Source organism: Choloepus didactylus, chromosome 10 (genome assembly GCF_015220235.1).
Source record: "Choloepus didactylus isolate mChoDid1 chromosome 10, mChoDid1.pri, whole genome shotgun sequence".
Classification (NCBI taxonomy): Eukaryota; Metazoa; Chordata; class Mammalia; order Pilosa; family Megalonychidae; genus Choloepus; species Choloepus didactylus.
The window spans coordinates 89920148-89945433 of record NC_051316.1 but is presented as its reverse complement, the minus strand read 5'-3'; the positions used below and the strand labels follow the sequence as shown (position 1 = coordinate 89945433).

The window sequence follows — 25286 nt, the reverse complement described above, 5'->3', positions numbered from 1 at the left end:
TTGTTGAAGCCTGGACATTCGCTATTTTAATGTGTTATCACTGGAATTTGGACTCTGAGGCATCTGTTCCTTAAGCTTATATCCCGCTAGTATTATGACATAGCCGTCCTTGAAAGCCAGAAGCTAACAAAAAAAAGTGGTGTTGGGGTTGGAAATATCTTTACCAGTTTGCAGGTAGACCTGGTGGCGTGTGCTCCTTCAGGGCTTATCCATACAGTCAGTTTGGAGAATAGCTCCAGGCCAAGGTTAAGGGGCCTCCCTTATCCCTTCTGAACAGGCATCTTGTTTTGGGCATGCACATGTAGTCTAGGAATTCCCCCCTTTACACAGTTCCTAATGTCCCCTCTTCCCTAGGAGAGTTACTTCACTGTCCTGGGCACTGCACTGTACACTCTACAGCCAGCAGTTCTTTGCTCCAGGTAGCATTTAACTGCTCTCCCACAGCATTCTGTAGGTGAGCTCTCTGAGCTGCCTTCTATACGCAGGGCAAGTTCTGGGATGGTGAGTCCCTCAGGCCACCACCACCAGACAGGTTGGGCCGGACATACATGCTCCCAGTATATGCTCCTCAGGAACCAGAACCAGGTGTCTGCACTGGGAGACTGGGCTGGCTCTGTGCCAAGCCACTGAGGGGTAGGGAGGGGGCCAGCCAGGGCGCTAGGAGATCCTACCTCTGTTTTTTTTTCTTGGTTTGGCACTTGCCTTGTCACTGCAGTCCTTTAATGGTTTTCTGGAGTTTTGAGGGAGATGGCTCTGCCAGTTTTTGCTAGTTGTTCATAGATTCCATGGGGGAATGGCCCCTGGAGCATCTTCCACTGCCATCTTTGTCGTGGGTACTGCACCTCTAACAAAGGGTTTCTGTGTCTATTGAGGTGATTGTATGATCTCTCTCTTTCATCTGTTAATGTGGTGTTTTGGGAAAGACTAGGCTATTTTGTAAAAATAGATAAATCCTGAAATGTCAGTGGCTTAGCACAACAGTTCATTTTACAGTTGTGCAAAGTCCGGTATGATTAGTGGGGTGTCCGTCGGGGCTCCCTCTACCTGGGACTCTGCGATGTGGACACCTGGCTTCTCTGGGTCACAGTGGTAGGGAAGTGCGAGCACGAGGCAGCACACCAGTTCTTCAATCCCTCGCCAAAGGGACATAGATCTTTGCCCATCAGATTTCACAGTAGTCTCCCATGTGCCCAAAAAGGAGAACCACACGTAGGGGAACAGGTAAGTGGTCTGTTTTATGGGGTAAATTTCATTTACTGACCTAATATTACTGCATCCTCACATTTGTGAGATAAAACTGACTTGGAAAAAAAAAAAAACTGATTTGGCCTGGAAGTCTTTATTTTTATAACTACCTGGTATGGGGTTGCTACAATTATTTCAGATGTGCATCACTATTTGTGAGATTGGCCTGTAAATTTTCTCAATTGTCTTTGGTTGTGATGTTAAGATTATATGAGACTCATAAAACAACCCGACAAGCATTTTCCCTTTTCCTATTCTCAGGGGGAGTTTGTGTAAGGTTGAAATTATCTGTACATTCCTTGAGTGTTTGGCATCAACTACTCATTAAAACCTGTCTGGACCTGATGTTGGTGGGTGGATTTCAAACAGATTTAATTCCTCGAATGTCAAGTACCCCTTCTGTCATACTTATCATGGTTGTGATAGTTCCCTTGTGCACCAATTTAAGAGGACTGAATGCGGTAAAGCAACCTGCAAAGTGCTGGTACCCAATAAATAACAACAGTGGTGAGAGCTCAACAGTCACTGTTCCAAGTATTAACTCATTTAATCTTCACAAACTTTATGAGGTGGAAGCTATTATTCCCAGATACAGCTTGGGAAATGGAGGAACAAGGAAGGGAAACCACTTGTCCAAGGTCACTGTGCTTAGCAGGATGACCGGGAGTGAATCTGAGCCTCCTGGGTTGTTGGTTAAACATGCAGATGCCCAGGCCCAGGGCGTTGGCCCATGGAAGGGTGGGGAACTGTGCATTTACTCCCTCCTACCCTGAGTGATGATGAAATCTCAGCGAGCCCTGCCCCACTCCCAACTCTGTCATCGAACTCCAATGTGAGTTGCAGCAGCTGCGGGCCTGGTGGAAAAGCACAGGCCTGAGGTGTGCACTTGGCCTGTCACCTGCGGGTGGGGAACTGGGTCCAGACCAGATGGGTTTTTGGAATGCTGGCTGATGGGCGATGTGGGAGTAGAAGTCGCAGGACTGGACCAGTCTCTCTTTGGGCCTCAGTGTGCTCACAGGTCAAATGGGACAGCAGCAGGTAATGGGAAAATGAAGTACAGTGGTTGAGTAATTTGCCCAAGGACACAGCTAGCAAATAATAGAGGGAGGCTCTAAATCCCCTTGGAAGCAAAAGTTGGGCCCCAGCCTCTGAGCTTGGCCTTGTGGACAGAGGGGGATGGAAGCTGGTACAGGAACACTAAAAGACAACAGTTTAGAGGATTTGAAAATTCTACCCCTAGAAATGTCAGTTTTCACCAGAATGCCAGGAGGGAAGGAACCCCCTTGTGCATTCATCCGCTTCTAGGAAACACATAGTTCTCCATTTGAATGTGTTTGGGGTTATGGGACATAGGAGAGAGAGCTCTGGAATGGAGCTGATGCTGGTGACATCCATTCCATTCTGTCAGAACTACCCCAGGAAGCAGGTCTGGGGACGAGGACCAATGACCATGGTGGAAGTGCTGGTGAGACTGGGTCCTGCCTGCTGCCGCTGCTCGGGGCTGTGGCCTTCTTTGGCCGTGAGCACTTGTGCCCTCAGTGCACCAGCAGCCTGCCTGCCCAAGAGGGTCACAGAAAAGAGGAGGCAGCTTGGACTGTCACTTTAATTGCACACATGCTGCGTGTGGTGTAGACATGGTCATCAGGCAGCAAGAAGCTTTCATCTGTGTTTATTTTTCTTTCATATAAAAGTTACACATTTGAAATGTCCGCAGGCAGATGCCACTATTGGATGGGTTAGTTGGGAAATCTATATTACAATGTAACATTAAAGAGGTTGTGGGGCAGCTGGAGACGGAGACGCTTCCCAGAATTGGGGTTCAGTTCAGACATGGTATATGCCTGCACTTTTCCTGGCTTTACCCATACCTACCAGGTAAGAGCTGACTTTTTCTGAAGGGAACCAAATAATCTTGATGGCTTCTGTCTGTAAAGGTTGACTCCCACAAATCCCCTCACCCCAGGCTCCTAATAAACAGTTCATAGCTGAAGCTGCAGCACTGAGCAATGGAATTTGGCAACTCCTAGAGCCAAGAGGGTGTCTTTGAATGAGGCACAGGGTGGAGAAGCTTGTCAGCTATTAAGTTAAAGTACACTGCACCTTGCTCACTGTCTTCATGCAGCAAGTCACCAGAGGAGCTGGCCTCCTGCCCCACTTGGGGACTGCCCTGCCTGGTGCCCGGGCACTTCTGCTCAGACCACCATGACAAGCTCCTGGGAAGGGGAGGGCCAGCGGGCGAGGTGCCCTGGCACCCTGCGGGTGGACATATGGTCTGTTCTGCATTAAGGAAAGGTGAAGAGGCTCCCCCACCTCCCTCCAGCTTATGACCAAGAACAAGGCGGCCTGTGAACAGACACCGACTACAGACATCAATCTGCCTGCTGAACAGGCATGGGAGGGCTCTGGTTTTGAATTTGAAACACAGCATTAGTATTTGCCTGTGCCACAGAGGAGACTCCTAAGGGTTCTCAGAAATGTAGGGAAAAATTTAATTTGCACAACTCAAGGGCCTCATGTGCATAGTGGCCCCTTGCACACACGCACACACAGGCAAATGCACACACAGCAGCATTCAACGGAGCTGGGCAAAGATGGAAGGCAAGATGGGAAGGAAGAAGAAAAGACTGAAATGAAGGGACTTTAAAAAAAAAAAAGGAAATAAACTAAAAACCCAACCCCCAACACGATACTGTTAATATACCAGCAACTCTACACACACACTCTTTAAATAATAAAGTGACACGTTCTGGCCCGCTGCTGGCAGCACTGTTGCCAGAGGGGGATTCAACTGACATTTCACAGATTTCCTCCCTTCTATATACAGTAAAAACAAAAGAAGAAAGAAAAACAGCCCAAATTTTCTTCTTGATAAAAGCTGCTTGAAAACCCACAAAGAACTCAAGGTGACATGGTCGTTTCTTAAAAAGAAAAAACAAAACCAGAAACCTGTCAAAACAAGCAACAGATGTTGCTTTCTACTTTGTTTGTTCTGTTTAAACTGGGCTAAACCACAGTTAGATCCCGGGTAGTTGCATGACCAAGTCCCACGCCCAGGAGAAGTGAACACTCCAGGCAAAAAAAGGGCCTGGGAAGCATGGCAGGGCGGGCGGAGGCTCCACACATGCTCCACCTGACTCCAACCCGCAGGCCGGCTGGAGGCCCCCATCGGGCTGGCACACGGCACCGGCCGGAGCGTGGAAGGCTCTGGCTGGCATCTCCGTGTTGCCAGCCCAGGGTTCCCGCCTTTTTTTCTGGGATCCTCCTTGTAAAACTTGCCTCAGATTGTCAGTCTCAGCAATGAGAGTGGTTTTTAACAAGGTGGATGGAGAGAGCCTCTGTCTGCCTGAGGGAGAGCTGACAGCACAGGTAGAAAGGTCTGCTGAGCCAGGGGAGGAGCCAGCCATCCTCACGGAGACAGGGAAGGGGCAGAGGGGCGGGAACCTGTGGGGCAGGGGAGCCGGGGATGGGGTTAAGGCACGCAGCACACAGCAGAAGCAACACAAGAGGGCGCCTGCTCCCCAGGACAGAAATGCTCCTCCCCTCTCCTCCCTCTCTGGATTAACTCACCCAAGAGCTACTGTCCCCAGCTCAGAAAAGTTAAAAAGCAATAAAAAAAGTGTTTCTTCTAATGGTAAAATCCTCTCTTACTCCAATCTCTTCTTCCGTTCCCACCTCCCCCAAGTGATTCTGCAAGTGGCTGACGGAGAATCGTCAGATGATGGAGGAAGAAGCCACCAGAATGGGGGTCAGGGGAGATCAAGGTGCAACGGGATGACAGACACCGCTGCCACTCAGCCCAGCAAGGGCCCGCATGCAGCAGGACAGAGCCCAAAGCCAGCACTGTGATGAGGAGAGCCGGCTCAGGGCTGCTGAGATGCCACCTGCCGTACCTTTCTGGGCCAAGCGCAAAGCTCATGCCATCCTCCATTTTTAAAAAGCAGGGAATGGAAACTAAAAGAGGCCTCCCTCTCGACATTCTCTGCTTTCCGCCCACCACTGAATTGTCCTTTCATTCTAGTTCCTCTGGAGTGCAGACTTCCCCAGAGGATCCTTGAGCCTCCACTCATTTGCCATTTCAGAAAATTCAGGCCCCTCAGGCTTAGGGCTGGGGTGAGGATTTGCTCTGCTCCTTGTTTTGCTGATGCCATCTCTGTGCTGCTCCCAGGCTGGAGAATTTGGTGGGAGGGGGCGAGGGAAAAGATAGAAATGAAAACAGAAACAAAACCAAACAGATAAGAAAACCACCAGTTCACAAATCAGTAATAAAACCTGTCTGCATGGCCTCCACTGTGGGCCACAGGGCTCCTGCAGGAGAAGGGAGGGCAGGGAGCTACTGCAGGCTCCAGGCTCCTGCCCATCACACCAGGGGCCTGGCTGGGCCTTGAGGCTCCGAGGCCTGACACTCGCAGCCTGCTTGGGGAGGGGGAGCTGCCGCCACATAACAGGTCCAAAGTCCCTTCTGGTCTCGGAGCTGCCCTCTGTGCCTCTCTTGAGCATTCTCCTTGCTCATGGCACCTGTTCCTAGGTTTTCTCTTCCCGGTCTGTTTTTCTCCTTGTTATATTCCTGGGTTTGATTTTCAGAGAGAGTTCCCATAGGGCCTCCTCGGCCAGGTGGTCACTGAAGTCATTGAAAAAGTTTACGATGTCGTCATTTCTCCGGATGTCATAATGCCTGGGGAGGAGGGAGGCAGTCAGTGAGAGCAGTTGGGCAGAGCAGGCCAGACACCCACACTCACACCCCAGCTCTGCCACTTCCTGGCTGCAAGGCCTTGTTGTCCACTTCTAGAAAATGGGGACAATAATCCCTACTTTGAAGTGTTGCTGTGAAGATGGGAAAAAGAGCCAGAGCAACACTTGGAGGAGAGGGTCAGCTACTGTTGTGATTACTGTCAAGCTGGATCAGGATCCAAGTCAAAGGGCTGTCGAGGGATTTCCATGCTGGGCTGGACACTGGCTAATCCCTGACTCTGAGTGGCTCTCCTTGCTGCAACAAGAGTGCCTGGTGCCCACCGATGAGCTGGTCTGGAACAGCCTATTGATGATAACGTCCTGGAGCATGCCCTCTGAGCCAGGCTGTGCTGAGAGCACCAATGTGCCCTTCTCAGCACACTGACAAGGCAGGAGCCACCACTACCCACATTTACAAAGGAGGAAATCAGTGCTCAGAGATGAGACCATCAGCCCACAGAGAGCATGAGCTGGACGCCAACGCCAGTGCTCTCAACTGCCTGTCCACAGGCCTTCCCAAGCAGCTGGGCTCTTCGACAGGCAAGGCCACCCACATGGCTAGAGCTCCTTCCATCTGCAGAAGAAATGGATCTGCAGAAGCCTGGCTCCCCTCTGCACGGTGCCCCGGGACACCACCCCTTCTCAGGTGACAATGTACACCACGGACCAAACCGGGTTGCAGACAAAAGCATGGGCATCAGTTTCCCCATCTGTAAAACAGGGGTGACAGGAACAGTTGCTATCACTGGACCTGGCTCTGAGCTGAGCCCTCTAAGTGCACACTTTCATATAATCCTGACAAACACTGCAAGAACCATGTATTATATCCCATTTAATAGATAACAGTCCCCTTGATCCTTAACCTTCCACCTCTGCTCAGATGTCCCCAGGAGCAAATTGCACCTGTGCCGAGGGCTCAGATGTTGCCGTCCCCACCTCCCATGTCCCCTCAAAGGGTGGCAGCACTCACGCCTGCTGAAAACACCGCATGCTGTCGAGGATGTTGAACTGCTGCCACCGTTTGGAAAAATTCACTTTCCCATCAATATAATCTGGGTTTCCAAGGTGAACAAAGGTGAGGTCCTGCAGTATCAGCCCCCTGGAATGATGAAGAAGCCCAGTTACTGCTCTGCAGAGCGACTAGGAAGGCCGTGGGTCCACAGATGAGCCTGCTGGGTCGTTTGGAAAACGAAGTCAGGGCATTGCAGGAGCCTCCAATGCCCTCCCCACCTGCTACCAAAAAGGCCCTTCAACGACCCCATCCGACTGTCAGTGAGCTCAACGTGGCTGCTGCATACGAGTGCATAGTTGTGGATTGCTAATGTAAAATCAATAAATGAACAACAACAAAATAAAACTCAAAAACCCTTTTGTTAATAGATAAGGTAACTTGCTTTTTAATACAAAGGACATGTGGCCAAATGAGTAAAAATGGGGGGGGGGAGCAGTTGTTCCACCCAGGAAGGGCTCAGCCTGAGTGACACAGCTGACACCCTCTCAGGACCTCAGAGGTGGATCCCATGATGGCAAAAAGTGGGAGCAAAAAGGCTAAAAAGCAAAGACAGGCTCAATGGCTGCAAGATCTGTGTCTCTAAGAATGAAGTCCTTCCCCAGCCCAGATGTTCCACCAGACATTCAGCCTTGAAAATAGTGCTGAGTCTTCTATCCCCTTCTTGGGGACTCAAGACATCCATTAGCATTTTAAAGGCTCTGATAAACCCTGCAACAAAGAAACACGTTTGGCTTTGATTATTCTACTATTTCCCAAGCTTACGTGGCCATGGGATTCTTTCTCATGGAACAAGTATTTATTCCATTCCTTTACTCACACTTTGGGAAACATTTTCAATTTTTAAACATCATGTGCTGTCGGGGTTCCTGGGAATGCCTGTAGAGTCTTCAGATGGTTCTAATATGCAGCCAAGTTTGAGAAATGCTGGAATATAGCATGATGCCATACACATATATGGAGATGGAGAGCAGAATTATATTGGATTATGGATTACAGAAGGAGATGGGAATAGGTAGGACTGGGAAGGGGAAAAGATGGGAACTTTCACTTTTCACTTGATCCCTTTCCTGTTTAAATTGTGTGACAAGGAGCATGTTTTACTTTTAGAGTTAAAACTAAAATACAACAACAAATGTCTGCTGAAAACCCGTACATGAGGGTTTCTCTGAGGAAGCCCAATACATCTTCCCTAGAGCAACAGAGAGGAAAGTGCAGGCAGGGGTGGGGTGGGCTAAGGACAAGGAGGTTGCTACTCACAGGTATGGGATGCATGGAGGCTCCACCTCTGAGAGGGCGGCCCGATAGGCTCGGAAGGAGGACGAGCTGTCAATCAATGTGCAGTACTCAGCCAGGCCCTGGGGGGACAATGCTCAGTGGGTCAGAGCCCTGGCCCCTCCTCACTGACCAACTCATCAACCACCCTCCACCTGGCATTGATAGACTGATAGAGTGCCCACCTATGCAAACACCAAGGCACCCCTGGGCCTGCAGAGAATTGGGCTCTTTCGACTGGGTGTCAGCCAAACCCACTGCCACAGGAAGCCCTTGGACCCATTTCTGGAGAAGCACTCCCAGGTGCTTGTTGAGCTTGGTCAGAATCATCATCTTTGATCAAGACACTGAAAGACGGGGTTCCTGCTTGGTGAGGAAGTGAGAATCCACCCTCCATGCTGCAGCCCAAGTGAGTTAACTAAGACACAGACTGAACCATGTCACCCCTGGCTCATACCCCTTCCTTAGCTTCTTACTGCACTCAAGGTAGACTCCAGACTCCTTCAACTCAACCGCAGACTTCCATGGGCCCTGTAGCACTGACCTTGCCTGTCTGCAGTGCAGAAATGCTTTTTGCTCCTGCACATAGCATAGCATTCCTTGCCTATGAGACTTGAACTGATCCTGTCCTCTACTCAGAATGTCATTTTCCTGCCTCTTTATCTGCTCGACCCGCTTGCCCTATAGTGTCAACTCCTCCAGGAAGCCTTCCCTGCCTCCTCAGAACCTCTGTGTTTCCCCACAGAACCCAGTATATATTTCCCACTTTTCTGTACAGCACTGTTGCATAACTGTCCCTTTATGTGCACCCAGTGAGATGATCCCTAAGTGGCCCTGCTGACACTCAGCCCAGAGGACTTTGCCTCTCTTCTCAAGGAACATCTTGCCACACAAGGATAAAAGTCCAGCTTCCTCACCAGGCTCTGCAAGGCCCTCAGAGTCAGGAGCTGACCTGCTCACTGCTGTGACACAGCCAGGCTGGCCTCCCTGATGCTCCTCGAGAGTGCCAAGCGCCCATCTGGCCCTGGTCTGTGCACTTCTCTGTCCTCTTTGATGAAAATTCTTTTCACTTCCCAAAAAACTCCTTGTTATCCTTTAGGTCTTGGCGCAAACAGCACTTCCTGGGGGAAGGCCTCTTTGACCCCCAGGCAAGGTCAGACTGCCTTGTCATATGCCCTCTTAGTACCCATCCTTTTTCTTTTAACACTTATCCCACAGAAATTTGCCCAATTGGAGGTCTGGCCTGTTCACAGTACGTCCCCAATACCTAATGTGGTACCCAGCCCAAAGCACACCCCTCAGAAGCATGGGCTGAAGGAAGGCTGAGCAAGCGAAGTAGAGACCCAGGTACAGACTTGTGAGAGGCAGCAGGCTGGCCACGACATTACAACCACAGAACCAACCACCAAGCCCCTCAGAAACCTGATGATTAGAGATGGTTAGAGAGAAGGACACTAAGGGAGGGGTGGGGACGAAAGGCTGTCCTGGCCACACAGCAGGCTTGTGGCAGAGCAGGGACCTGAGCTCAGGTCTCTGTCCAAGTCCCAAGCACTTTCTGCTCAGCCAGCTTGCCTGAGTGCCAGGCAGGCCTCCCTTGCTGACTACTTCCTTACACACCAGCAGATACACAAGGCCCAGCCCCAGCTCACCTCCGAGGTCTGCTTCTGCCACTCCAGCCTGCGGATGGGTGCCGAGTCCAGTGCAGAGAGGATGGCCAGGTAGGAGTTGAAGTTATTTAGCTTCCGTAAGTGCTGCAGAGAGAAGTGTTACCTCTGTGAGGGGAGGTGGTAGGGATAGACAGGGCATGAAAGGGTGGGCTCTGGGGGAAGGCACAGCCACACTTACCTTCATGATCTTGATGAATTTCAAAAGCAGCCGCTCCCTGTCCTGTGCCTTTTCCTGTAACATGATTATTGACCGGACCCTGCAAGGACAAGAGGGAAGAAGAGAAAGCTAAGATGACTGGGTCTCCCTTCAGGACCCCTGATGGTCATGATGGAGGTGGGACATGAATGGACTCCTGCACCAGCCAGTTATGAGTCCACACCTACGAGTGCCCAGGGGTGTGCGACGCACCAAGTGTAGACTTACTCCCTGTCCTCGAGGCATTCCCAGAGTATCCCAGAGACAGTGGCAGGACACCATGAAGAAATGTAGTGACCGACCCTAAACAAACCCAAATGGGGACCTCTGACTCTGCAGACAGCGGGGGGGCTTTGGATGACCCAAGCAGAGCCCCTACCAACAAACAGTGATCCCCAATCATCTCTGGGGCTGGGAAAAGCCACTTGTGCGGCCCCAGGACTGGCACAGCGGAGAAAAGGTGCACATGGGTTAAGATGCCATTTTTGCCAGTCATGAGGGAAGGAACAGCTGTTTAGGAGCCTCTCAGGACGACAGTGGAAGCTAAAGCAAAGAAGTAGGTCTCTTTTGTGCCAAACGTGCAACAGAGACTTTTTGGTGGCCTTGACTTCCTGTGGTTTCACAGGGTCCACTGCCAGAATCACTGAGAGATCTTGCCTTTCTGCTTCTTTGGTGCTGAGAAAGGCAGCTGGTCTGAAAAGGCCACACCCACACCTCCTCCTAGCCGCCCTGCCTCAGTAGGATGTGCCCGCTGAGCTTCCTTGACTCAAAACTGTGCTTATTTTACTCAACAAGGGGCTGTGGTCGGAGGCCAGGCTCAGGGGCTATGCATGCAGCTTCAGTCTGCCCTAGAAACTACCACATCCTATTAAGCAAAACCCTAACTGGTATGTTCAGTTGCTACGCTGAGCACTTTATGGAGGAGTAGAGTACTTCCTGTGACAGGGAGAAAAGCAAGGAAAGTGGGAGATGACCCCACTTTTCCTCCAATTAACAGTGCTCAGAACATTTCTAAAATATCAGACTTTCCCTTAGTGGCAGGGGCGGTTCCTGCTGAAGCTGGAGACTGTAGGGCTGTCATGCCCAGACTGCTTCTTTCTTTAATACTGAGAGGCTGCAGACACTTTTGAGTCACATCTTGAAGAGCCAAGACTTCTGAATAATAAACACACTGTTGATCTTCAATTCAACTTAAGAACTAAAGGCTAACTAAAAGTACTCATAGAGCTCACACTTTTGCTAACTGCTCTCTTTCAGGGAGATTCAGCCTGAGGATTAGCCCTGATGGCTGCCTGGCAGTGGAGAGAATTGGCAGTGACTAGAGGAGGATGGCATACATGACTAATCAATCCTGGAGCAAATCCCTGCTGAGCCCAGATTCTTTCTGAACCAGTCCTCCAGGTGGCCACTTTCAACCCAGAGGAACTGATGTGCAACATGAGCCTTATGCCTCTACTCTTGTTCTTGGCCTCTGTGCCCAGTTAATGCCCACAGGGCCTCAGACTGGGGTTTGCAGAACAAAAGAGGCAATTCCTACTCCTTGTTATAGCAGCTGAGAAGGAAAACACAGAACCCATCCAGATGTGCTGCAGCCCCTCCTTACCAATAGGACATGTTGTTGAAGTGCTCAGTGAACTGAGTCAAATTGGGACTCTTCTCTTCGTTTTGCTCTTTTGCCCAAAGCAAAACCTCAGGAATCTGAGAAAGAAATACACATAAGAGAGTGGAGCCCTCTGGCTTTCCTCTGACCAAGTGGTTTCTCTCATTCAGTGACAGCCCCAGCATCTGCTTGAGCGTCCTCCCGCAGCCCCCAGCCCCACTGAACGCCATACCTCTATTTTATAAAAGAGCTCAGCATCTAGCAGTGTCAGCTGCTCTGCTATTTCATGGCTATGAAAGTCATGCAAGGTCCCTGGCCTGAAAGACAGAAGGCAATAGAAGAGTGGTCAGGAGATGAGGGACAGCAATCAGGAGAGCCGAGCAGGCGCTCGCTGCAGATTTCAGAGCTGAACGACACCAGAGGGAGTGACTGCCCCAAGCCTCACTGCACAGGAAACTTCCAGGTGTGTTGGAGGTCACAAGCAGGACCCAACCAAGGTCCTCAGGCGTCCCTCCCAGCCACACATGCTTCTCCTGGGACAACGTTGCCTGCGTTCCTGCTCCTTCCTCTGTTGTGGGTGGCCTGTAGCTTCCAGGGTCAGGAATCTTCCCTTTTGAGCTCACGGACAATTCAGGTGCCCAAGAACTCTCCCTTGCAGCCAGACCTCACTCCTAGGTGGCCAGTGGCCATCAAGATGACCATGGGAAGAGAGATAGTGCCATATGGATGAAGGCTAAAACATTCAACACTAACAAGGAGCTGAAAAATCAACAAACTTTTACATCTGGAATTAAAATCTGCCTTTGGGGTAGGGTGGATGGGCAGGCAATAGATTCAAACCTTTCCACAGAGTCTCAGGAATGCTCAGGAAGGCACGGAGAGGCTGGGCTAGGGCTAGAATGAACAGTTGCCATGTTAGTGCCATGACAATAATTAAGAGCAAACCACAGGCAGCCTGGAACTTATTAATCTACTTCCTGTCCTACAAAACCCCACCACATGCCCTGCCACCCCATTTCCCGGTAACAAAGTGACTTATCACACAGAATATACCTTCCAGAGAAAAACCTCAGCCCACAGAGGAAACCCATGGGACTGCCCCTGAGGCACCTCATCACAGGGTCTGGGGAACCAGGACATGAGGCTGTGGGGTTGGAGAGGGGCAGAGAGTAAACTAAGGGAAGTACAACAGAAATGTAGGCACTGGGAACAGCTCTTGCCAGAGGAGAGAGGCGCTGGGAAGCAGGCAAGAGCCTAGGTCAGAACTCAACAGATCTGCAGCTGGATCCTCACCTGGCTGCTACACCCCTAGCCGCCAGGGGCTGGTCGGAGTTGGCACACCTGAGCAACTTCTTCTGGTCTACTTTGTCCAGGATGTTCTTCCGGAGCACACGGGCTAGGCTGAGCTCTCCATTGCACACCAAGCGAAAGACCAGTTCCATCAGCAGCTTCAAAATCTCTTCTGTTAACTCTACCAGGCTAAAGGGCCAAAGGCCACAAGGTTAGGGGCAGAACACAAGACCCAGAAGTACTGCTAATCACTGAATCCAGAATCCACCTCAAGATGCCAAGGACCCACATGGCAGTGATCAAAAGAGAGCTGGGAAACCTCATGAGGAAAGAGAGCAAGGGGAAAGAACTTTGGATGGCTGCTTGCATCCTCAGAAGTACCAGGAGTGATGTAACTTGTAATAAATAACCACCATTCACTAAATAAATGTTTGCTGGCACTGAACAAGTGGCACCAGGGACTATGCCAGGGACTGGACCACAAAGATTAATCCCACAAAAATCCTGTCCTGGAAGAGCTCCTAGGCTCACCAGGGCAATAACATACCAAGACGACTTTCTTGTCTAGACTAGACCCCTTGAACTTCCTCTGCATAGCACTGACCACTCATTGCAATTTCACAGTTGCACAATCACTGTCTAAGGTCATCTCCCCTGCTAGAAGGTAAATGCCTTGAGGGCAGGGACCCGGTTTGTATTGTCCACCACTGACTGCAGACCTAGTAAAGGGTTGGCTTGGCTCAATATATATTTGTTAAATGAATAGAAATAGCAAGTGCCATGCCAGAGGTGCAGACAGACTACTATGGAAATGCTGAAGAGGGAGGGGGAGGCTGCCTCCTCCATCCCAGCCTGGACTCCACTCAGCCTCTGATACTGCTGGTGGCTAATGGCCCAGCCCACAGTGGACTACATCCTAAGTTACATGCTTCTGGAGGGATGACCCCAGGATGTACCCCACCAGAAAATCCAGGACCCAGCCAGGGCTGGTGGAATTCCTCACCCTCCTCTAAAGGGCAAAGAAGGAGTCTGAGTGAGTGTTAAAGTAGGCAAGAGCAAGCCTTGGCTGGAGTTGGCGTGAAGGGCAGGATTCTGCGCTCTGCTGGCATGTACTCCAGGAGAGCGGGTGGGACGTGGAAGGGCTGTCTCTTTCTCGGCAGGGAAACCAGACATCCCACCAGGGAACTGGCTCCAGACACCAAAGGCACGAGAAGCTTCTCTGTAGGTTGGAGCCTTTCCTGCTCCTCCACCACAAGACCCCACAGATGGAATCACTAACCAGAGTTCGTCTACCACTCGCACCAGCACGAAGAATGTGTTCTTGCTGACACGCTTCTTGAATGTGTCGGCAAAGGGAGAGAACTTCTCATATGTGGAACATGAGTTAAAGAAATAGGCAGCTCTCACATGGGGTGGGGATGGGGTGTGTGTGTGTGTGTGTGTGTGGTGAGATTAACTTCTAGCCACAAAGCCTTCACAAGGACCTCCCTGGACTATGCACCCAGTTTCTGCATGGATATTCTCCAAGGGGATTCTCACCTCCTCAATGCTGGGACTGTTTCTCCCTCAGAGTCAAATAGAGTCACCATCTCCACCTTTCCCTATAGTAGCCCTTCAAACCATGAAGATCTCCAGCTCCTCCAAGCTCGTGGTCTCTGGGCCCACCCTTCTCTGACTCCCTCCTGCCTGCAGCCTAACAATCCATGCCCTGCTATGTTGTGGCGCTCAGGAGGAGTGTGATGTACCCAGGATGGTCTGACCGGCCCATGGCACAGGGGACTTACTAGCCAACCATGCCTGGATCAAGATGGCACTTTGCCACTAACCTGGTGAGGTGGTCGGCCAGGCAGAGGCTAAGAACTGGCACCTGGGTGTCAGAGGGGTGAAAATGTGGCTGCTCTCCCATCAAGCAGCCATAAGGGTCAGTCACTTAAGCTCTCTGAGCTTGTTTCCTCAATAACATAAGAAATTATATAATGGTACCAACATCATGGTGTTATGGCTGAGTGAGATTATGTGTATAAATGCTTAGCATCATGCCTGTGAGTTACTATTATTTGCTGAGCCAGGCTTGTGAGTAGGGGCTCTGAGCAACAGAACCTGTGAAGCTAGACGGAACCTAAGTCTGAGAAAATAGAAAATTCCCATTTTAATTTGATAGACCAGGAAATCTAAGGGGCAGGGTAAGGGGGGAATGGGAAGGCAACGAGGTCTAGAAGGAACAGGAGAAGCCTCAGAGCACATAGGACAAGGAGGGAGAGAGCTGGGGAGGACTTGGACTTCCTGCTCCGAAGTGACAGCAGGTGTCCAGCAGATGGCAGTGGTGGGCTATAATGCTGGGAGGCAGCTAAGGAGCAGAGGACCCTGGATCATCAGCTCTCTGGAGGGGTGGCTGTGTCTATTGAATCTTGATCCATCCCCTCAAGCCTTGCACACTGGGGATGCACCTCTGAGAAGGGTTTCTACCTTCTGGGACAGGTGTACAGTGAGCAAAGGTCTTCCTCTCCAGTTGATCTCTGCAGGGGCCTACACACTCACTCTCTTTCCAGGATGAGTTAAATTCTTTTTCGGAATAACCAAATGATCCAGCAGGTAACACATCCTATATTCCAGACATTTTATATAATTGAATTCAACCTTTTTACAGATGAGAAAACTGAGGTTCAGAGAGGAAGTCCATGCCCAAGGTCCCAAAGCCCTAGCTCATGGTAGAGCAGGAATGTGAACCTCAGTCTGTTGGACCCCGAAGTCCCAATGTCACACTGTGGCCCCACATTACCACCGGGTTCCCTTGCAAGAGGGTTGAATGGGATGGGGATGGGTAGGCAAGAAGGCCCCCTCTTGCCCCTGGTTCTAGAAGGTTCCAGAGGCTCTGTGTGACGAAAGGTTGAGAAGCCAGGGATAGTGGTGGATGGATAATGAGAGCAATGAAAGTAAAGTCTTCCTAGCTGGACCCATGCACCCCTCCCAGAAGTTGGCATTTATACATTTCTAGTGCCCCCGAGATAGGCCTACAAAATGCTGCCCCAGATACAACCTGCCTGCTCCTTTCCTTGGGTAGGCCAAAAGCCACTCAGCAATCTACCTGATCCCACAAAACCATAATTGCCGACCTGTGAAATAAAAATGTGAGTCCCAGGAGGCCCATTTTGCCTGTGCTGGGCTGATTTTGGGGCAGAGGGCTGGGGCGCCAAGGAAGGGAGCCAGAAAGGATATCTGTACTGCAGTTTCTTGATGAGCTCCTCGGGGGTGATGAAAGTTCTGTAAGTTGTCAAGAAGGCTTCACAGTACAAAACCAAATCTAGACAGGAAGAACAAAAGGCGCAATTAATCAAGGTCCAGAGGCATGGGAGAGTAGGGAAGATTCTTGGCCTGAAAAGAGCTAGGAAATACAAGAGGAAATGTCCTTGCTCTGAGAGAAGCAGGTGAGGCAGTGTGGGGGAGTGGAAAGAGCAACAGACTGGAGGTTAGAGTCCAAGGCCTTAAGAATCCATTCTGGTGCCCTCTGCCTGTGTGTCCTAAGAAAACCACCTGTCTTCTCTGAACACAGCTCCACATCTCTCAAATGAGAGAGTTTATCAGAGTGAGGAAAAACAAATGGGTTTCATCTTGCAAACCTGTTTTATTTGATCGACAGTGGTTGTCTTGGGAATGATGCTGTACTGGATTCTGAGGCCAAGTCTGGTCCCAGAGGGAAAGAGAATTGCAATTACTGGTGATGTCTGCCACTGGCAAGGGATAAAGATTGGCAGCATGTCGGCTCCAGGTGTCTGCTATCTTGGATCCAGAGGTTCTTGTCTGTTCCAAAAGCTGATGACTCAAGGGTCTTAATCATCATAGGCATAGAGAAAATAGTTCAGCAGGATTTTGAAGTTAAATAATAGATAATACTTTAAGGGGATTGAGTCCAGTAATTCAAAAGTTTTGGGAAATTCTACTTATTGCAAATCCTAAGAAAAGGTTTAAGAGCTACAGCTTGGAAAGCACCAGTAGGCACCTTGGGTGCCACACAGGCGCATGGCTCCAGAGGTCAGGGGTGGGAAAGAATAAGATGGCAAGCCAGTGCATGGACTTGGGCTGGCAGCTTCCATTCACCACTTTGCTTTCCCTTTGGAGGGGCAGATTCCAGCCAGGGACTCCCGACCTTTCTGGAATCATGATACACCCTTGTTTATTTGCTGTTGTGACTCACCCTCCTAACCATGCTGTCTCTGACATTAAGAAAAAAGTAATAGAGTTGATAAATGATAGAACACTCCCTGAGTCAAATGATTTGGCAAGACTTGCTAATCTCACAGAGCTAGTACATGTGCTGAGATTCAAATCCAGATTTGACCCCAAAGTCTGTGCTCTTAACCATGGGGCTGAGTGCATGCACACTATTTAAATTTTGTTTCGGAGGGCACAGACCACCTTCTCCTATCTTCTCTCATTCTTCTACCCATTTGCCAGGCAGTGACAGGAATCATGAGGAACCCCACTTCTCCAGCTAATCAACACTGGCATGGCACAGAGGAACAAGCATGCTCATCTCTTGCCCAGATTGCTTCCTTATCCTTACCCCAACAAAAGAGGAAAATCGACATTTGCGTTTGCATCTGAAAGTCTGCATGGTGTTGAAGGAGAACAAGCGGCTGTGAGGGAGGTTTACAGGTTGGAATCATAGCAGGGTCCAATAGCACTGTGCTCAGGCTCATTCCTGGACTCCCAAATCTCACTCAGCTCTTTGCAAGTTTGGGCTTTTGTTGAAAGAGGGGCTGGGCAAGGAAGCAGATGGAACCAGACAAATGAATGCCTGCTTCTGGAAGAACAAATCTAAGTGTATGCATCTTTCTAGCTTCATCATTGCCAGTTGCCATGGTGACCCCTCATAGGCTAGGTCCCCGGCTCGCCAGAGAGCACTGGACCATGCTCTGTACACATACCACATCCCTGACAGCCCAGAGCAACCCCCTGGAGGGCAGGGACTATTGTTATTCCCACTTTAGAGATAAAGAACCCCAAGCACAGAGAAAAGGAGTAACTTGTCTGAGATCACACAACTTGTAAGCAGTGGTTTTAGGGTTCACACCCAGGATAGTGTAACTCCAATGCTTTTAACCCTATGCTGTACTCTGGGTTATAGCAAACAGAGTATCATCTGGTTTCTGGTATGAGAGTGATGTGCCACACTTTCTATTGTTTGCACAGCTCTCTGTACTTCCAGAACACTTTCTGTTACTAGGCTCACCTCATCTGGAAGGTAAGGTCGTATCATCCCTAGCTCCCCTACTGAGAAAACAGAAGCTCCGGAGGGTTAAGCACTATGTTTTGGCACACACAGTTCACAAGGAATAGAGCTGGATCTGAAACGAGGTCTGAAAAGGCCAACCCAGCTTTACCCTCTACCATGCTGCTTCTGACAACACACTGCCCAAGAGAAGAGCTTTCCAGATGACAAAGCACCTCCCACCAACCAGCTCTCGTCCAGGCTGAGCACTGCTCTGCATCATCTGGGTCGCCAGTGTCTCTGAGCCATGGGACTTCCCAGTAGTGAGTGTCACTGGTGCCGTCTCTGGTCAGCTGGAAGCACCTGCCCAAGAAGCTTGCTTTGATTCCTGCTGCAGGGTGCCTCTCCCCTTCCAGTCTAGCCCAAGGCCTCTTGTTTTAACACTAGGTACAAAAAACTTTGTTCAGTGGAACTTCAAAATCTTTCCATTAATAAATGGAAGCTCCAGCTGGCAGCAAACCCTCCTCTGCAAGGAGACCTAGCACAGACTGCAAGGCTCTCAGGCTATCCTGCCAAGGGGGGTCTGGCCTCTGGCTTTAGCCACAGACCTTACAGGATGGCAGAGTTCATCCTTCAGAGTTGAGGTGTGGCGCCAGTTCCCATTTCGGCCTTTCACTTTTTGAATGAAATAAAAAAAAATTTCTTACGCCTGGCTGAGGACTGAGCTCTGATTCGTCAGACAGGAAGTAGGATTTACTAGAGGAAAACTGGAGCAAGGACTTGGTGTTAAAGGTGGTAACGAGTACATCCTGAGTACTTTTTTCTATACCAGTCACATTTCACGTTATCTCATTGACTCTTCACGCCAACTGTGAGACAGGTGCTAAAAACTCCTTCAACAAGCTGAGTCTACTGAGTCCTGGAAGGGAGAAAGGATTTGCCCAATGGCCATGCGAGCCTATGAATGGCACAGCCGGATTTGAATTCAAAGCCTCTAGGACTGTGCTCCTCCCCAGGGCCCGTCTAAGGTGTGAGGGAACACTAGACGGCAAACTAGTGGTTCAGTGAGTTTATTAGAGCCATTTCTTCTTTTTTTCTATTTTTCAAATTTTCTGAAAAGTTTTTTCATACTACTTTTATAATTCAAAAATCCCCAGAATCATTCTATGTAACACACTCAGGGGAATCTGCCAAAAATCATAAGGTTAAGGTTGTTTACAAAAATGAAATAAGATAGGTTAGGGCTTCAAGATCAGAGTGTTTTTATTCCCTCCAAAATTTACTTTAACACTGTTGTTAATCATCTTTTTAATAATTTTTAAAATGTAAAAAGAAATGAGTCTGGGAAGAGTCCATGCCCTGCGGCCCTGCCCGAGAGCACACTGGCTCCCTCAAGGATGGAGCAGGGAAGGGTGAACGCTGGCCTGAGCCTGTCCTAATCCAGACGACTGGTATTTTCCTTCCTGCTTGCTCTGTACACAGCCTCCTCTTTCTTCTCTCCCTTCCAGAATAGGACTTGGAATGGCAGCTATTTTTGCCAGCACAGACTCTATCCAATAGGGCTTAGGAGATACTCCCCTGCTTTTCCAAACCATCAGGATGCTAAACGGAGTAGAGCAGCAGGCGGCAGCTCTAGGGTCGGGAACCTTGTCCTGTGAAAGGGAATGTCACTGCTATCAAATCAATGGTTCCTGGACTGAACAAACTTTTTTCCAGGAACTTCCTAGTGGTGTATGTGAATTAAATCCAATCTAGTAGGTCTGGAGAAATATAAAGGGCCAAAAATCAGGAAAAATATAAACAACTATCCATTTATTATTCTAGTTTTAATATTATTATTCAACACACTGTTATTCAAGCATCTATTTATTGAGCATTTAACATGTGATGAGCTCTGCAGTCGATACTCACCCTCCTGACAATCCTGTGGGATAGCACCCCAGGACCAGGGGGATCACGACTCCCCTTCACTATCAGGAAGCCAACTGGTAAGCAGAGGGGCCTGGCTTTGAACACAGGTCAGTCTGTCTCCTAAAGCGGGCTCCCCCCACTCTGATACAGAAGGACCAGGACTGTATTCAGAACCATCAGGGCCTTTTCACAGAGATGGCACCAAAAGCAAAGAGGGAAGCCTCTGCATCTCTCAAAATCAAAGCCAAAGCAAAGGCTCTGAAAGCTAAGAAGGTAGTACAGACACAAAAAGATCCATACTTCATCCACATTCTGGTGACCCAAGACACTGCATCTCAGAAGACAGCCCAAATATCCTCGGAACAGCACCCCCAGGAGAAACAAGCTTGACCACTATGCCATCATCAAGTTGCCTCTGACCACTGAGTTAGAGCCACAAAGAAGACTTAAGACAACAACATGCTTGTGTTTATTGTGGATGTCAAGGCCAACAAGCACCAGATCAAACAGGCTGTGTAGAAGCTCTATGATATTGATGTGGCCAAGGTCAACACCTTAATCAGGCCTGATGGAGAGAAAAAGGCATATGTTTGACTGACTCCTGACTATGATGCTTTGGATGGGGCCAACAAAATTGAAATCATCTGAACTGAGGCCAGCTGGCAAATTCTAAATATAAGGCTTTTGACCATTAAAAAAAAAAAAAAAGAACCATCAGGCTGGCTGCTGGGAGAGAACAGGAGGCCACGGTGGGGCTGGGCAACATCTTGGCTTCAGCATAGTCCAGCCCCAACCCAGAGAGCTCCGTTGACCACAAAGGCCACCACAGTGTGAGTTGCCATACCTTTCCTGTCTGTCTCAGTAGCATGGACCAGTAAGATATCTCCAGATCCTCCTCGGACATCTGGCCCATCATCACCCTGCAATGAAAACAGAGAAAGAGGGCGTGAGGCAGAACCAGTTTTAAAGCCAGTTTTGGAAGTGACAGGTAGGGATGAGATGACAAAGATACTGCTTTGCAGAGACTCCAAATCCCCTTTCCCTTGGGTTCCCTCTCACTCCAGGAGCAGAGTATGTGTGCTACAGACATGGGGAATGCCTTTGCAGTCCATCCACTGCTCTGTGTTCAGCAGACAGGAACAGATTAGAACCTCATCTGGGGACGTGGATGACTCTGAGATCTGCCCAGACAATGGGGGCACCAGGGCACAAGTGACGCTTTTGAGGACACAATTGGGTCAAGCATAAATGGTACCATTCAACCTTCCCCTCCTCATCAACACGTGGGTCAGAGAGGCGAGGTGGGAAATTCTCAGAAATTGGGAATGGTGGGATCCCATGGGGAGGTAGCTAGGACCACCATCAGTCTCTTCCAGGATGACAATGGAGTAGCAGGACTATTTCCAAGTATGTTCATGTTTCTTAAACTGCAGGAAGCTGCCCTAATTTTAAATCCTTGTTTCCCCAGGTGGAAGGGGAAGTCATTTGCATATATCACAGCTTCTTCCACGGAACCCTTCCTTGGAGGAGTATAAAATGTTACAGAGATGTTCGATTTCTTCTGTCATTCCTTAAGTGACCACCAACCCTCTGCCTACCACATAAGAAACAAGTATTATTTGCAATATAGGCATTAATCCATAAACCTGGCCTGAAGCCAAAAAGAGTTGCCATCAGGTTAGAAAATGGAACCGTAGGCTTCACACTACCAGGCCTGGTCCCTGGGTCCCAATACCCACTTGCTGTGTAATTCGGAGGCAAAGGTAATCCAATACCCCGCTAGCCTCCTTGTGCTTGTAGCCCAGTCTCTTGGAGATGCGTGTGCCTCTTTAGATTTTTCCTCCCCTGACTTCAGAGTCCTGAAAGCATCTTGGATTTCCAGCTAGAGGAAGAAATTCCATGACCTGATTTTTCAAAATGCATTTCTGGCAAGGGTCATGAAAGCTCATTTCTCTCTGTAGAGGAGTCCAGCATCCCCATCAGGGTAGCTGGTAACAGCCAACCCTTCCTGCTCCCTGACAGGCGTGAGACCAACACCTTCCCCCTGTGACTCAATGCCACAGCCAGGGCTAGTTCAGTCTGGCCCAGAAGAATGCAAAGGGGAACTATCTGCCTATTTGTCCATGTTCTGTATGTATAATTGTCATCAAATTGGAACCAGAAACATGGTAACTTCCTCAGGGGTGGGTCAAGGCTCTTTTATGAAACTGTTCCTTTGTGTTTCTAGAATTGCATGGCTGAAGAGAGACCAAAGCCTCTTTCCAGATAGCCTCATTTTTTATTGGGACAAGTTCAGGTAACATTTTTACCAACAAGGCTCTCTTGAGAAGACACAGGATGGACAAGCCATAGTGTTCAGGTCTGAATTTTCTTGATCAGCTTTGTGTCTCCCAGGTGAAATTATAGTGGAGTTATTTTATTAATAACATAAAGATGTCTTATATTTAAAGAGGGCTTACCATGTGCAGATTGGTGCTGACTACTTTATACGGATTTTACTCTCAAAACAACCTCAAGAGTCACATCATTTGAGGCTTAGAGATGCTAAGTAACCTGATCGCTTTCTATAAGTGTCAAGAGAAGGGGATAGGATAGTTTCTCCTGGATTATCTTTTAGCACCTACAATGTCCCAGAATTGGGCCAGGATAAACAAGACACACAGAGCCCCACCTCCAGGAGGCCGCAGTTGGGGAGCACTTCCTGGGAACACTGACAGTTTCTGGTTGCAACACCTAGCTTGAGTCTTTTCTGTTTGAGGCACCTCAAGGTTACAGTCTCCTCAGAGTTCCCCTTACTCTCTCTTTATGGGGCCAGATTTGTAAAATTAAAGTATGTCAAGTACTCACCTCCTGCTTAAGTGTTAACCTGGCCATAATTTCATTGTGGTCAATCAGGGACAGCTCGTCTACTTCTTCCTCTGACTGAGCTGACTCCAGAGCATCTGGTGACTTTGGCATCCTGGAAGGAGAAGTGGTTTGTGTTGCAAGTGCCAAACAGGGCCCCCTGGGTTCCACAAAGCCCTGAAAGCAGAGGCAGTGCTGGCTCTATACAGGGGAATGTGTCAGAACATGGAGAGCTTCTCTGGTTCCTCTGACAAGTCTGCTTGGAACTGTACCTAAAATGGTTAAACCTAGACCTACTTCTCACTCTCACCACAAGAGGACTGAGCAATGGATGAGAGCAAGGGTATGGAATGGATTTCTAGCTTTGCTATCAATAAGTGTGTGACCTTGGGACATTTCCTACTCTCTCTCCGGATGCCTCATCTGTACACCAAAGGAATTCAACTAAGATTAAAAAGGTTCCACTGAGCTATTTTAAAAAGTGATAGTTTCAACCACTCTTTGCAAAGGCCCAGTATATATATAATCAGTATTTAAGGAAAGGAATAGCAAAAAGGCAAGCAGGATGGGGAAAAAAAAGTGGGAGCTAAATTAGTATCAATCTTAATGTAATTCTGTAAGTCTCTTCCAAGTGCCTACTCTCATTGGACCCTTTGCCCGGCACTGAGAAGCAGCAGTGAACAAAGCAAATATGGCCCTTGTCCTCAGGACACTCAGTCTGGCAGCAGAGACAGACATCAAAACAAGTAGTTACAGTGTGATGAAAGAGGAAGCACAGAAAACTGTAAGGAATACAAGCAGGGGGATTCCCACCTAGTGTAAGGTGTCAGGGAAGACCACCCCCCCCCCCCCCGCCCCGATGCTAGGGCAGATAAGCTGAGACTTGAAGCACTGAACAGGAGTTTGCCAAGGAAAGAAGGGAGAGAACAATCCCAACAGAGGAAACAAGGGTAAAGGCTGGGAAATATCCAAGACAAGTCTTCCAGTTTAGATCATTCTAGAGAGGAGAATGGAAGTTTGGTCTGCAGATGCCATTGCTTTCTCTCTTTTGTTTTCCCTTGTTTTATTCTTATGATTCTGTGAGGCACGGATCAGCTTTACAGTCATAGGCCAAATTTTTAACCCTACGCATTTAAGACCTAAGAATTTGTGCCTTTGATAAGGGAACATGGACGGACCAGTGCAAAACCATCACCAGTCCTAGGAAAAGAGCCACTCTGCTAAACATCTTGTCTGAGGTTCTGTCTGAGGTTTGGCCTTCATGGAAAGAAGACACTATCCCGGTCAATGCGTTTGTCCTTCTGCTTGTTTCACGAGGACCATCGGTAATTCTGAAAATGACACTTTTGAGTCCAATGAAGCTGGTGGAAGAACAAACTGGTTGCTATTGCTTGGCACACAAACTCTTTGCCACTAGGTATTAAACACAGAAAGCGCACTATTCCTTGATGAACATTTGAGGAAACCTTAGCCCAGGGAAGATGAAGGCAGATGGATTCAACACGGATGGCACCAAAGATGGTAATGAGGCAGGCCAGGTCGGTGGCCCTTTTCAAAGGGCCTCTGTAAAATAATTCCTAATTTCTTTCTTTTTCTTTCCTTTTCTTTCCCTTGCTACTTTTTATCCCCTCTTTAACTATTCATGTGTAGGCTTGACAATGGCAAAAGGGTGTAACACAGCTCTGCTGGGAGCACCCAGGACTACAGGGAAAGCCAAACCTCAGCCTAAAGAGGAGACAAAAAGCTTGAACTGTGGAATATTTCACAACAAAGTTCATGTGAAGTCAACAGAAGTTGCAGGCAGTCAGGCAAACTGCAGATCCTACATATATTATAGTTTTAAAGTGCACACTGGGGAAAATAACCGCATATTTCTAAACCTGACAAATTTTGGCTTATGCTAATATTGAAGAATGTTACAAGACACTAAAGAGTCATAACAATTAAATGCAATGCATGACTCTTGAATCATCTTAGCTCCAGGAAAAAAAGAAAGCTATACGAGACATTTTTGAGGAGTACTAGGGAACCAGAACATTGTTTGCATATGATATGAGGGAATTCATTGTTAATTTTCTTAGTTGTGATACTGGTATTGTAATTAGGTAGGATTTTTACATTATTTTAAAAGAAGCATGCTGAAGTATTTAGGGGCAAAATATCACACCTGTAACTTACTTTCAAAGGGTTTAGCAACAAAATATATACAGACATACCTAAAAGCTTTCACAATAAAAAGTTGTTTGGATCAGGTGGTGACTTTTACCCTCCCTTACTGCACTTCAACTTGTAAGAGACTGAGGAAGGGTGGC

General features: G+C 48.7%; 1 protein-coding gene across 11 annotated transcripts in view; it reads right to left on the bottom strand.

Moving 5' to 3' along the window:
* Positions 1 to 2897: 2897 nt before the first annotated feature.
* RAPGEF1 (Rap guanine nucleotide exchange factor 1) overlaps positions 2898 to 25286 on the bottom strand; it is a 165927-nt gene continuing 143538 nt past the window's right edge. For all 11 annotated transcript variants that reach the window (XM_037798648.1, XM_037798649.1, XM_037798650.1 and 8 more), the window contains 12 exons: positions 22978 to 23089; positions 20975 to 21050; positions 16227 to 16311; positions 14290 to 14382; positions 13014 to 13199; positions 11953 to 12037; positions 11724 to 11818; positions 10103 to 10181; positions 9907 to 10008; positions 8243 to 8340; positions 6944 to 7072; positions 2898 to 5917 (listed from right to left, as the gene is read on the bottom strand). In XM_037798648.1, coding sequence (XP_037654576.1) covers positions 5767 to 5917; positions 6944 to 7072; positions 8243 to 8340; positions 9907 to 10008; positions 10103 to 10181; positions 11724 to 11818; positions 11953 to 12037; positions 13014 to 13199; positions 14290 to 14382; positions 16227 to 16311; positions 20975 to 21050; positions 22978 to 23089 — 1291 coding nt within the window. In that variant the 3' untranslated portion in view covers positions 2898 to 5766. The remainder of the gene's footprint in view (positions 5918 to 6943; positions 7073 to 8242; positions 8341 to 9906; positions 10009 to 10102; positions 10182 to 11723; positions 11819 to 11952; positions 12038 to 13013; positions 13200 to 14289; positions 14383 to 16226; positions 16312 to 20974; positions 21051 to 22977; positions 23090 to 25286) is intronic.